General features: G+C 45.3%; 1 protein-coding gene across 1 annotated transcript; it reads left to right on the top strand.

The window, feature by feature from the left end:
• Nucleotides 1-302: 302 nt before the first annotated feature.
• Nucleotides 303-3,224, top strand: LOC132071424 (acrosin-like). Its single transcript, XM_059469000.1, has 5 exons — nt 303-370; nt 1,106-1,345; nt 1,651-1,916; nt 2,184-2,329; nt 2,805-3,224. Exons 1-5 carry the CDS (start codon nt 303-305, stop codon nt 3,222-3,224), a joined length of 1,140 nt encoding a protein of 379 aa, XP_059324983.1.
• Nucleotides 3,225-12,993: the final 9,769 nt, after the last annotated feature.

Here is a 12,993-nt window from a genome sequence, read left to right as displayed (position 1 = left end):
GCTGTGCACACTATGGGTCTAGTGCAAGCCATCCCTCCCTGCCCATGATAGCAGGTTGGAGCTATGTGATCTTCAAGGTCCCTTCCAGCACAAACCATTCCATGGCTCTTTGATTTGATGCAGCTCTGAACCCAGTGGGGCCCACGCCATAGGCCACAGTGCCCAGAACATGGAACCCACCCTTCCATGACATCAGCCCCGGGGCCGAGGGCACCATGGGAAGTGCAGCTGCTGTGGGCACTGTGGCTGCCCTGCTTCATAGAGCCCTCACTGCTTGCAGCTGACTTGTGCCTATGGCAGACATGAATTGGCTCGGCCTCCTCGTCGTGCTGACCGTGGCCGGGCTGGCACAGAGTCAGTACACCTGCGGGTAAGTGGGCCTAGGCCCAGGGAAGGAGCCATGGCAACACTTGCGGCCTTCCCTGGAGGGACCGACTTGAACTCCGTGGCCAGGCCACAGCTTCCCACCAGCCATGGGGTATGAGCGTAGAAGCTCATTGTGATTCCCCCACACGGATTGGGTGGGAGGAGCTGGCTGAATAAGAAGGGATGGGGGCAATGGAACTACCTGGAATATAAAAAACTTTAATAGCAAAAATAACAAATGTCACACAGGTACAGAGGCTAAGTTCCAAAGACTCCTTTGGTGCAGAAAATGCAGCCAGGTATAGGGGCACAATGTCTAATCAGAAAGGTGAACTCAGGATATGACCTGATAAGAAAAACGTCTTGACCAAAGGTGAAGGAAAACTGGAAACTTGATCACGTATAGGAAGGTTCTATAAGCATACTACTAACTCCCATGACCCCATGGTTCCCATTGTGGCCTGGTCAGGTGTCCCTTCTCAGCATACTGCCTGCCATGGTCTGAGGTCAAAATATTCTGGAAAATCATTTGAGGTAAAAATACCAGTAGGACAAGATCCCACCATGTGAAGCCTCAGTTCGTTGCCAGCAGCCAGGTGCTGGCACGGACAGACACACACGCCATGGCCTTCCCTGGCCTGCTGTGCATGCAAGGCCTTGTGGGGAGGGCAGAGGGCTGAGCTTCAGCCTGAGCCACAACAGGCCATGAAGCAGCATGGAAATGACTTTCTGATTGCAGAGGAACTTGCGGGCTCCGAGCTGTGCCATCTGCCTATCACCCCACTAATTCCTATGGCAACGTGGCTTATGACCCCAGCATGACACGTGTCGTGGGTGGCACAGATGCCAAGCCAGGCTCCTGGCCATGGATCGTCAGCATCCAGCACCCCTGGATACCACGCCTGAAACATCTGTGTGGAGGGTCTCTCATCAGCAAACAGTGGGTCCTCACAGCAGCCCACTGCTTCGATAAGGTCACGTAAGGAGGAGCAGGGAATGGGGACATGTCCACAACCCCATCAGGTGCCCTGCCAGCAGCACCACCTGCTTGCTACTCCCATGCCCTTTCCTCTCAGGCAGCCAGGCTGCCACAGTGCTCAGGAGAAGCCTGGGCTTGTGCCAAGGCTTCCTAGCAGCCTCCAGCTTGACATTCTCCCAGCCTAAGATGTGCGAGGGCCCTCACACCTGACAGAGCACTCCTCCCTCTCTGCCATGCCAGCAGAGTGCTGGGCTGCTTTGGCACATGGCTCTGCTCCCTCTCAGCTCTCTCTCCATGCCTTCTAGGGAAATCAGCAAGGTGTATGTGGTGATTGGGGCCACCCAGTTGACTAAGCCAGGGCATGGGGCACAAGTGCGCCATGTCAAGCAGGTGCTGCTACACCAGTACTACAACCATGATGATATGAGTTACGACATTGCCCTGATGGAATTGGACCATCCTGTCAAGTGCAGCCCCTACATCCAGCTGGCCTGTGTGCCCGACGCCAGACTGAGAGTGTCAGAGCTGCAAAACTGCTGGGTGGCTGGCTGGGGTGAAACTGCTCCAAGAGGTGAGTCCCCAAGAGCGACTCTTGGGCCAGCTCAAGAGAGACACACTGGGGAGATGGTTTGGGTTTCCCCACGGCAGAGGCCAAAGCTGGAGTTAGGGTGCAGGACATACACCTCTGCAAACATGGGCCTGGCCTGCTCCCCAAAGGCTGGCAGCAGCTCCAGTGCCTCTGCAGAGGCACAGCCAAGCCATGGATTCCCCACAAGAAAGCTGTGGGAGGAGAACTGGGAAGGAGCTGCTGGGGGCTTATTCCTTTCTCTGCTCACAGCTCAAAGATCAAGTGATCGCCTCCAGGAGGCCAAGGTCCAGCTCATCAATATCCAGCTCTGCAACAGCACTGGCTGGTACACAGGGAAGGTCCACACCCACAATGTGTGTGCTGGTTACACACAGGGCGCCATCGACACCTGCCAGGTAGGAACACGTCATGAGCCTCTCAGCCCCCAGCAGCACCAGCAGCCAGGGAAGCACCACCCCAACACAGCCCAGGGCCTGCTTTGTCTGGCCACTCAGTCACCCTCCCAGCCCCAGCTCCCCCTGACTGCTGTGGGGGCTTCCCACACACTGCCCATCCACACCTGCCTGCCCAGGCCTCCCCTTGTGACAGAAAGCCCAGAAAGCCCAGCTAGTGCTCTTGGCAGTGAAGAGGTCCAGGTGCCAAAGTTCCATCCTCTGCACATCCAGGAGTCCTGTGCAGAGAGGCCAGAGAGAGCCCTACCCTACATGAACACATGCCATTCACAGCCAAGCTTCTGGAGGCTCCAGCCTCTGAGCAGAGCTTTTCTCTGCCCAGAATAGAGCTCTGGCAGGGGCTGTGAGAGAGAAGGAGACAGCCCCAGTGCTGGCAGGTGCCACCAATGCCACCTTAATCCTCTGTGCTCTGCTGCAGGGTGACAGCGGTGGTCCTCTCATGTGTCAAGAGAGAAACAGTGACTACTGGTGGGTCATTGGAATCACCAGCTGGGGAATAGGCTGTGCCAGAGCAAGGCGTCCTGGAATCTACATCTCCACTCAGTACTTCCATGACTGGATCCTATTCCACATGAACCTGAGCCCAGATGGAAGTTCCTCTCCAACATCTCGGGCATGTAGTCATTTTCTGATTACTTCACACCCCTGGAGTCATTATTTTCCCACCCCACGAACCTCTCTGAAGCCATGGCCAAGACCAACGCCCTCTCTAAAATCAATTCTATTACCAACACTGGGCAAAGTTAACTCCTGCTCATTTTCCATCAAGATTCTGATGGAGTTTTTTACTCGAGTGAAGGAACTCCTCCAGCAGACCTTTGATCAAAACACATCTTGAGCAGCAGGACAGCCATGGTCCAGGGCAGGCTGCAGTGCACCACAACCATTTCCTGCTGGGGCAATGCCTGCTGATCCAAAGGCAGCCTCAGGGTCAAAATCCTGCTCTGTCCTGACCACACTCATCTCCTCTGTGCACGCAGACACCGCAATTGACTTACCTGAATGAAGTAAAGTTGCCTATGGTCACAGGGAACCATCTCTTTGACTGAATTCTGAGTCCTAGGCAAAGCAAGGACTTCCATGCTTGGCACCTGCTGAATGAGCCAGAGGGCAGACCTGGTAAGCACAAAGGGACACAGTGGCTCCAAAGAGCTCCAAAGTGCCTGGCCAGAGAGGACAGTGCTCTGAGCCACCACGGCCTGGAGGAACCTGCTACCTCAAGCCTTGGAAGAGGATAGGAAAAAAGCAGATACCTTGGCGGTGGTGCTGCAATGCACATGGGCTGCTAATTTAGGGCCTGGTGAGAGCCTGGGCTAAGGGAACACATCTGGGAAACTCCCAAGCATGACAAGGGAAACTCCTGGCTCCTGACTGGAGTGCCAGTGCCCTAAGGCAGAGCCAGATTTCACAGGCAGCAAATTGAAGGGATTGAGGTGCCAGGTGGTCACACTTCACAGATACTCAGAGGAAGAGCTGGGGTCATTCTGGGGAGAGGAACCTGGCAGGAACCCTAGGAAAGTGCATCAGGAATGCCATGGAAGGCCAAGGTGAGTGGGCCAACAGCACCTGCAACACCAAGGCTGTTCACAGGCATGGCCAGCCTGTGAGCCAGGGGGAAATGATGCCTGGGCTTGGCTCCATATCTGGGAGGAGACGAGGGCAGGGAAAGGGAGGAGTTGTGGAAGATGAGAGGGCTGTATAAGCGTGGCAATGGAGGGAAGGAGCAATCAAAGAGCCAGCTGCAGAGACACAAACTGCAGCTTGCTGTGCTGGTTTGCCTGAGGGTCACCACAGGAAGGGAAAGAAACTCTTTTCCCTTAATTTCCCACAGCACAATGGCATGGACCATGGCCTTGGCTTAGAGCAGGAGCATCCTCCTCTGTCTACAGCATTCAATTGCTGTATGTCACTGGCCACCCTGGCATGAGGGTGCCACAAGTGCCCTCATTAGATCGAGCCCAAAACAGCAACAGAACTCCCCAACAGCAAGGGTATGGAGCCTGCCAGAGGACATTTCTGTGGCTGATGGCATCAGCACAGACTGTGCTGCACCTGCATTTCACTGCACTTCTGCAGCAAGAATGATGCAGCTTGGGACTTCACTGCTCACCCACTGTGGCTGTGACTGGATTGGCTCCTGACCCAAGCACACACATGCTTCCTGAAGGAGCCCTGTTCCAGAGTGATTCTGTTTTGTGAAGAATCTTGTGGGGAAAAAGACTGCAGAGAGCAGGGTACCAGTGAAATTCCCCAGGGGCTGCACAGCCTCATCCTGCAAGAAGAGGGGCCTAAAGAAAGCAGCAGAGAGCTTTCTTACAAGGGCAAGTCCCGATAGAACAAGGGGCAATGGCTTTACAGGCACAGAAGGCAGCTTCAGCTGGGATAATACGAAGGAAATCTTGATTGTGAGGGTACTGAGGCACTGGCATGGGTTGCCCAGAGCAGCTGTGGATTCCCCATCCCTCAAAGAGTTCAATTACAGGTTTTGAGCCAGGCTCTGAGTAACTGGGTCTAGTGCAAGATATTCCTGCCTATAGGAACTGGATGATCCTTAAGACCCCTTCCAACGCAAACCATGATTCTAAGATCTGTGGAGTGACATTGAACAAAACTCTGCCTTCTTCAGCAGCACTTATAAACTCCAGCTGTCATTCATTAATGAATGAGTGTGAATACACTGTCATATGCAGAAATCCACATTTGGTATTGGATAATAAGTAGAAATTAAACCAGCAATTTAGTAACAGTTACAACAGACACGTCTACACCATAATGTCAAATTGATACAATCACCTTATAAAACACATGCATGAGTGCATTCTGAGTAATGTGGCTAGTACTCATGGGGAGAGAGCAAGTACTGTATACAAAGTATAAATATATATCTAAAATATAAAAAATAGCTGTCACAAAGTATTATCTCTCAGGGTATCTGTGACAGACTTAGCTGGCAAGGCATCAAATTCTTTGTTGCGAGCTCCTGCATGAGCACCAGGCAGAATGGGCGCAGGACTAGGAGCATGAGGATTCCTTACTACTGGCACAGACAGTTTATGAGGTTCAGTAAAGGTTGTATTTGGAGAACAGAGGATGAAAAGATACACCTGATAGTTATCTTTTCCTATATATTGCACTTCTTGCATATAGAAAAAGAATTCTAAACCTTTATTTTGGAGAAAAAACAACATACTGGAGAAATTACTTCTATTTTGTACCTAGACAGAGTATTCTGACTCACAGCAAAGGTAAGAGAGAGGTGAAGATGGGATGGGCCAGACGACATATCTCATCTGATCATTCTGAGCTGGATTAAGTCTGGATTTAAGTAACCTTTTCTCCTCTCTACATACTTAGGACCACTGCAGGCTTCTCCAGCTGAAATTAATCTACAACAGCCTGTAAGGCTTAACAAAATTCTGGCTGCACCTTGTTCCAAATTCATTCTTTGCAGCTTGAGGTAATGTGGAAGGCATGAAGACTAGTGTCTCAATCTGACTATTCTTGAGATTTTCACAAAGCCCTCTGGAGTGTTTACTATCCTGGCCTTCAGTTACAAGAATATTTTAACCCAATCTCCAGATAACCTGAATCCTAAAGCCATCTTACAGGTTTTTGAAGTAATAAGATTTTTAAGATGACCTGGATCTTTTAAAATCATTGAATATTTGTTATTAATGCTATTCTCTCAGAGCCCTATCATTTGCGTTTCTTGATTTTCACTCAAGGATGTGATGTAAACAGAGTTTCACCAGAGAGACAAGGTACATTCCCATATACACATACTTACAGAGGATGGTAAAAGCCCACAGCCTTTTTACTTCCTACAGTTTCCTCTGCATTTTTGGAAGTCTGTCTGGGGAGAGATTCATACCATAAATCGCTCATATCTGTCGTGAAATACCACACCTCCTGGTTTGAGATTGCAACACTTAGTCCCCTAAATTCTGTGTAATAAAGTTACACACATTCCTCCTTGGTACATTTCAGGCTTATGTGAAGTTGTGAGTGTTGGGATTTAAGAAGTTGTAAACCATGCCTAATGCTTAATAAAGGAATGGTTTTAGATCACCCATACATGCACACAGAACATACCAGAGTTGTGCATAGTTGATTCCTATTGTGTGCTGAAACAGGATTTTTTATTTGACAAGCCATTTCTAGTAATGAAAGCAAATCCTGCTGCTCTGACATTTCTGCCAGTGTGTAGCAGTAGGATGTGCAGCATTAAAGCCTAGAGGGAAACAACCTGTCTTGTTCCTGTTTTCACTCACCTTGGTGGATTAAACTTCCAGCCTGGCATCCCTGTCTGTCATTATCCCTGCACACAAAGGGGAGATGTTGCTAAGCAGTTGTGGACTATGCAAACCACAGCCTGGTTTGAAAATGAAGAATTAACTAGATTAGTTTTGATGAAGACAAGGTACAGCTGAAGAACAGGCAGGAGAAAGGAAAAAAGTAAAATAAAAGACAGCTGTAATTTGCACTAGAGAATAGAGGGTGTCCAAACAGAAGAGGGAATTTTGAAAGGAAAGAGGAAATGATGTGTGTGGACTAAATGGAAGAAGTACATAAAGAATGAGATGTTCTTCAGGGCAAGTGCTGTCTCTATGCTTATATATCACCTAACACTGCAAAGCTCCAATCCAGGGTTCTTCAAGGAAAATACCAGAAACAAGTGAACAAAAAGTGCTGCCTCCAAAGCTTTCACCTCAGCCTCTCACCAGTCCTGACTTAAACACAGCCTCACAGCCACCTTTAGTGGGAGATAACATGGAAGGAAACGGGCTGGAAATTGTTAGTTCAACTTTTTGTCCTTGGAAATTTTTATCTCCATTGACTTCTTAAGTCGTGCTGGTTTGAGAGATGTCAAGGTTGCAGCTGCCTCAGGTGGCTGTGTAGTGACTGAGGACTCACTGTATATTTTTTTGTAACCTAAGGATGACACTCAGCATTCATGCATAGCTCATAGAGAATGCTTCTTCCAATAAGATGTTCTGTGCTAATTAAGCATGGCCAAATCCCATGCTTTTGTATTGCCTGAATTCCTGGGCCTGAGAATCTGAATCATAGCATTCCACGAAAAAGTGCATTGGCTATTTGGCTTGATATCTTACATTATTATTCTAGAGATATGAAGGCCAAGCAAAAACTATGCAAGCTTTTGTCCTTAATTCATTGCAATAGTATTTATTCTCAATAATGTTCAGGTTTCATGTATATTTCAGAAACCTATTTCACAGGCTGAAGCAGTCTGTTGCAATTAAAATGTGAGTGAATCTGAACCAACTTATCACTGTCTCCTGGTGTTCAGAGCACTGAAAGAAAAGCTGAGAGAAATAAGTAAGGGTAACTGCTTTGCACCAGTGCAGCTTTGCTTGTAGTGGCTATCAGCCAGTCATTTGTTCTGTTTCTTCCCTGCTTTTAGAGGTCTACAATAGATTTCTAGAAATCTTAATTCACAAATATATCTTCAGACATCTCTCAGATACTACCTGGAGTGTTAAATAATGCAAAATATCTAAATCTCATCGACTTATTCAGTGATAGAGTCTGACTGGATGGATTACTTACATAAGTCATATCTCTGAAGTACATTTTTTTTAAAAAAGTGGTTGTTTCAATAAATACGGATTTTCAGTGTGTAAGCTAGACCTCTCTAGAGAGGTGCTTAAAATGTAGGAACCTCTGTTTTGGTTTTGGTTAGGAATGCAGCTGACATATCCGTGGATGCAGAATCATTCCTGCTTTGCTACCATGCTACCAATCAAAGCAAAGTTCATCTTTTCAGATTCTTTATTCATTTCATTAAGACCTTGATTTCACTGATCTGAGAGAAAAATCAGGGAGAGTTATAGAAAAGAAAGGATGCCTGATCTTCATGATCCTTAATGAGAGAAAACCTGAATGTCAATAGAGCAAATCTGCCATCTCACAGAACGAGTTCAGACTGCCATCTGGGGGATTAGGGCTGAGAAATTCAGCATGAGTAGTGGAACTAATGGGATACCTTCCAGTAGTCAGAGCATTCTTTGCAAAAATCTTATCCACTTAAATTTTTACTTAGTTGTTCAGTTCACAAATTATTTGCAAACCTGACCTCATTTCTGAGCACTCGTTGAATTGTCTGTATGAATAATTTCTGACCTAGGATTTTTCTTCTGCCATCTCTTCAATATGTTTCTCATCTGTGACTAGTTACTTGACATGGCAGTTTTGCTCAGTTTTTATTAGGTGGGTTTTTTTCTCTTGGTTTCTTTTTAAAGAGGAAAGTAAAGTATACTGCATAGTAAAGAGTGGTTAATTAACAAAAATCATGCTATGATAGTTAATATGATCATATAGGTCATATGACCTGTCTGTGATGGTCACCAGAAAAAAAGAGGACCAGTCTCTACCAAATCTCTACCCAGGCATTCATAAGAAATTGGGGAAATGCTTCCCTAAAGTTTGTGTGTACAATATTTGCTTTGTGCAAAAGTTTTATGACCAATGTAACAAAAACCATCTAATGTAACAGCTGTTTAGAGAGAGAATTGCCACCCACAAGGGCTTGTAGGGAAATCTACACCAGAGTGCTAAGCAGCAAGGGGGACCAGAGCTGGCGAAGCACAGGGGGTGTGCAAGACAGCTTGCCATAGCTGATTTTCTGTGGTCATGATGAAAATGGAATTCTCCATCAACTATCAGCCAAAATTGTGACTCTAGTTAAAGACCTGTAAGAGCTGAATAAAGTTATTTTCTGCAGTAACTTTCACATGAACTAAACAGTACATGAAAATACTTGTGATTGCAGATCCACTCCCCACAGAGGTAAGCAGGCTGTGACGCAGTAAGAAGCAGACACTGTACAAATACTTTTATAAGTGCCTTTTCACATTTTTGTCTGAAATAAATGTTCAGCAGTCATTAGACAGGTTTTTTGTACATGCAGGGAGAAATCCCCATTTCATCTGTGCCAGAGAAAGCTGCACAGCCAGGAATTATATTTGTTTTTTGTCCACAGTTTAAGAACAGAAGACTTCAGCACTGCACCTTAGCAGGACACCTCAGTGATTTTTTGAGAACCACAAAATTCATTGTTTGCAAGCCCCGCCGCCCTTTCCAGCTGAGGAAAGTGGTAGTACCTGAGACCTTTTTACAAAACTGCACCTTGTGAACTACTATTCTTTCCTTGGCACATTCAATTTATTATTTCACACATTCAGGAGCAGGAAAAAAAGAGGAGATCACAAGTAAAACTAAGAGAAGCAAATCCTAGAGATAGACACACAAGGTTGTCTGTAATTTGTCTTTCATGTTTCTGCATCAATCTCTAAATTATTTCCTTTTCTTCATGTGGAGGAAAAACCCTATAGAGGGAAACAACTGAATTTCTCACCCTCAGAAGAGGTTTTATTCCTAACAGCTATTCAGATAGCAAGAGGCTTATCCACACATGCAGAGAAAGTTACAAATCTGGAGCTCATAGAAAATCATGAAAGGATTTCATTGAAAGAAAGGAAATATCAAAAATTGAAATGGAAGGGAAGGATTGGGAATTAGATGAAATCTCAAAATTTCATTTCCTTTCTTGAAATGATGGATATTTTAGAAAGGAAAAGGTTTTCCTAGTCCTCTTGGCTCTTTAATCATGGGAGTGATTGTTCATGGCCAGAGCAGAAATGCAATTGGCACTACCTATTATTTTAAATACTGTGGACGTAGTCAGTGAGACTGGACTTGCAAATTGGATTAAGCCTTCAGGCATGAAATTTCTGCTTAAGTGCTTTTTTTATCACCTTCCCGCCTAAATGAGGTACTGAATCATTGCAAAATCAGAGTGCCATTTATTAAGGTGTACCTAAAGATCTGTGAATGTGGGTTTTTTCCCCTCAAATGCTAAGCAAATAGTAATTTGTCTTTTAAATCTCCACTGAGAATAATGGAGAATTAATGTCAGTTAAGATATTACTCATCTGTTCATTTCTGCAGGATTTTACTAACTTTTCTTATTTCTAACTCCAGAGAAGCAGAGAGACCAGTCATGCTCTCATTGTTAGAAGACATAAGGAAAGGGAACATCCATAAATGCCTCTGACATGATGCACTGCATGCACAAAGCAAGCAGCTGTGTACTGCTGAGCTGGGTGACATGGTTAGGGATCCAGATCTCAGCTATAGCTATGAAAATGGCATGATTTGTGCCTCCTGAGAGGAATAAACAATGTCTAGATAAAGGAGGAGGACAGAGCAGCTGCTAGCTTTAAGCCCTATGTAATTTATTTACCTTCATAGTGCCATGGGCTTGTTAGATTGGCCAGTGTCACAATCACCAAGTGTGCCAGTGGGCTAACACTTAATCCCATTAGCATTAGCTGCTTAGTTTCTAAAACTGGAACTGAAATACTGGATGACAGTCTTGCTCAGCTTCATTATTTTAGCTAGACTTCTCCTTCAGATCTGAAAAACTACACAGCATGAAAAATAAATTCTCAAAAGAAATTAGGTTGGCAGGGAAAGAGTTTCTCTTCACTCTTTCAAACTGTCTGCACAGAACAGCGTGTGTTTACCATGCAGAACCAAGAGTGCAATTAGAGTACTTACATAAATGGCTTTCTAAATTGGCATTTTAAACAAACATTTCAAGGGGATCCTTATGAATACATCTATTATACTAATTTCAAACCATAAAAAAATCTACACCTATTATACTAATTTCAAACCATAAAAAATCTAACTCCCTTTTTAAGCTACTGTACTTGTATAGGTTTCAGGAAGAAAACTTTGTTTCCTGTGTTTTTATTTATGGTCTCATCCTTTCAAGAGTCAGAGTATTAGAATCATAAAGTGGAAGCAAATTGAGTGCCTGAGAGAAAAGATGAGAATCATAAAGTGGCAGCTAACACAGCCCCCTCTTCACATGCTCATCTCAGAAATGGTATAAATTCTTTTTATACATTATCCACATGGTTCTAGGGAGAAGACATCCTGAGTTCTGTGGCACAGACATTAGCCTTACTACCTTAGCCTCTCCACTGTTTTTCACAGTTCAGGAAGATGGTTCAGGAAGATAAACATGCCTTTGAATTTTAGTTTGCAGGGCATTTTTCTTAACAAATACAACTTCAATTCACTTAGTAGCAGTCAGACTTTGTGTGCAGAAGCCACAGCTACTGAAGGAGAGAATACAAAAAACCAACCCAAAAGACCGTTTGTTCCCTGCAACAGCTGATTTTGGTTTAAAATGTGGTGCTGGGGAGAAGACTCTAAGCTGTGCATCTACTTATCATCCTTCTATGTTCCTGAGGGCTGATTAAAATCAGAGGAGTGAGTGTGACAGGCAAAAGCCATGTACAGGCTGTTGCTAAAGCTGTAGTAAAACAGAAGCACTGCACATTTGTGCAAGTTCAGGAGACAAGAGGGGGTGCAGCTCAGAGCAGGAGCTGGCCCTGTGTTTTCCAGTTCACTACCAAAACCAATTTGTGATTCCTATATTTTGCTGTTAGAGGGCAGCAGATATCCTAAGTTAGGTCTGTGGAGACCGTGACCTAGTTCTGCCGGGGCTCTGTGGCACCTGCAATGGCCAAGAGATATTGCCAAGACTCCTTTCAATCTCTGGTTCTGGCTACCTCAGAATGTTCAAGGTTTTTGTTTTTCAGGTTAATATTTTCCGTGTCCTATCTTTCTCAGCTCAGGCTTTTGTCAGAATTTGAACAGTTTTACAATCATCCTTGGGATGGCAATTAGCTGAAAATTTCTCACTCTGCTAATGTCAGCAACAGCCCTACCAAGCATGTCTTCAAATTGTCGCCACAGGTCCCCAGCTGGGTAATAATCAGCATTGACTCCATGCTTCTCAGAAGGCTGATCAATCACTTTATCCGACTACACTTATTAAGAAACCCATTGCCCTCACAGACAATCATGATACCGGTGGACCCAATTGGTCCTTCAATCTAAACACCATCACCATTGGCCAATTAAGAAACCACCCTCAGGTAAACAAATCTCCATAACACATTCCACATGTGCACAACAACAGGTGCAGCAAGTGAAGATAAGAATTGTTTCTCATTCTTTTCTCTGATCTTCTCACAACCTTTCCCTGGACAATGCCTGGGGAAGTTGTGCATTGCTCTCTGTGGCCAGAGAGCTGCTGCCACATCAAATCACCTCATGTTTCTAACATTTGGAAGTGAGATTTTTAGAAAACTGTAGTGCTGGACTCTAGACCTATTTTAATTTTTAGAAACATACTGTATTCACAGAATCCCTAGGGTTGGAAGGGACTTCTGGAGATCATCCAGTCCAACCCCCCTGCTGAGGCAGAGGGGCAGGTGACAGAGGAATGAGTCCAGTTGGGGTCTGAATGTCCTCAGAGAGGGAGACTCCAGGATCTCCTCAGGCAGCCTGCTCCAGCGCTCTGCTACTATCAGTGTAAAGTTCTTCCTCATGCCAAGGTGGAACCTCTTGTGCTTTAGTTTATGGCCTTATTCTGTCACTGGACATCACTGAATTCTGTGATAAAATCATGATAAAACTACTTAAGCTTACTGAATATGTGCTTTTAAAGCTTGCAGCTATTCTATTAATACCATGCTTTTACTCTGTTTAGCAGGATACCTCCA

Source organism: Ammospiza nelsoni, chromosome 3, assembly GCF_027579445.1.
Source record: "Ammospiza nelsoni isolate bAmmNel1 chromosome 3, bAmmNel1.pri, whole genome shotgun sequence".
Taxonomy (NCBI): Eukaryota; Metazoa; Chordata; class Aves; order Passeriformes; family Passerellidae; genus Ammospiza; species Ammospiza nelsoni.
Note: the sequence above shows the minus strand (reverse complement) of the source record. Positions and strands in the feature narration are given on the sequence as shown.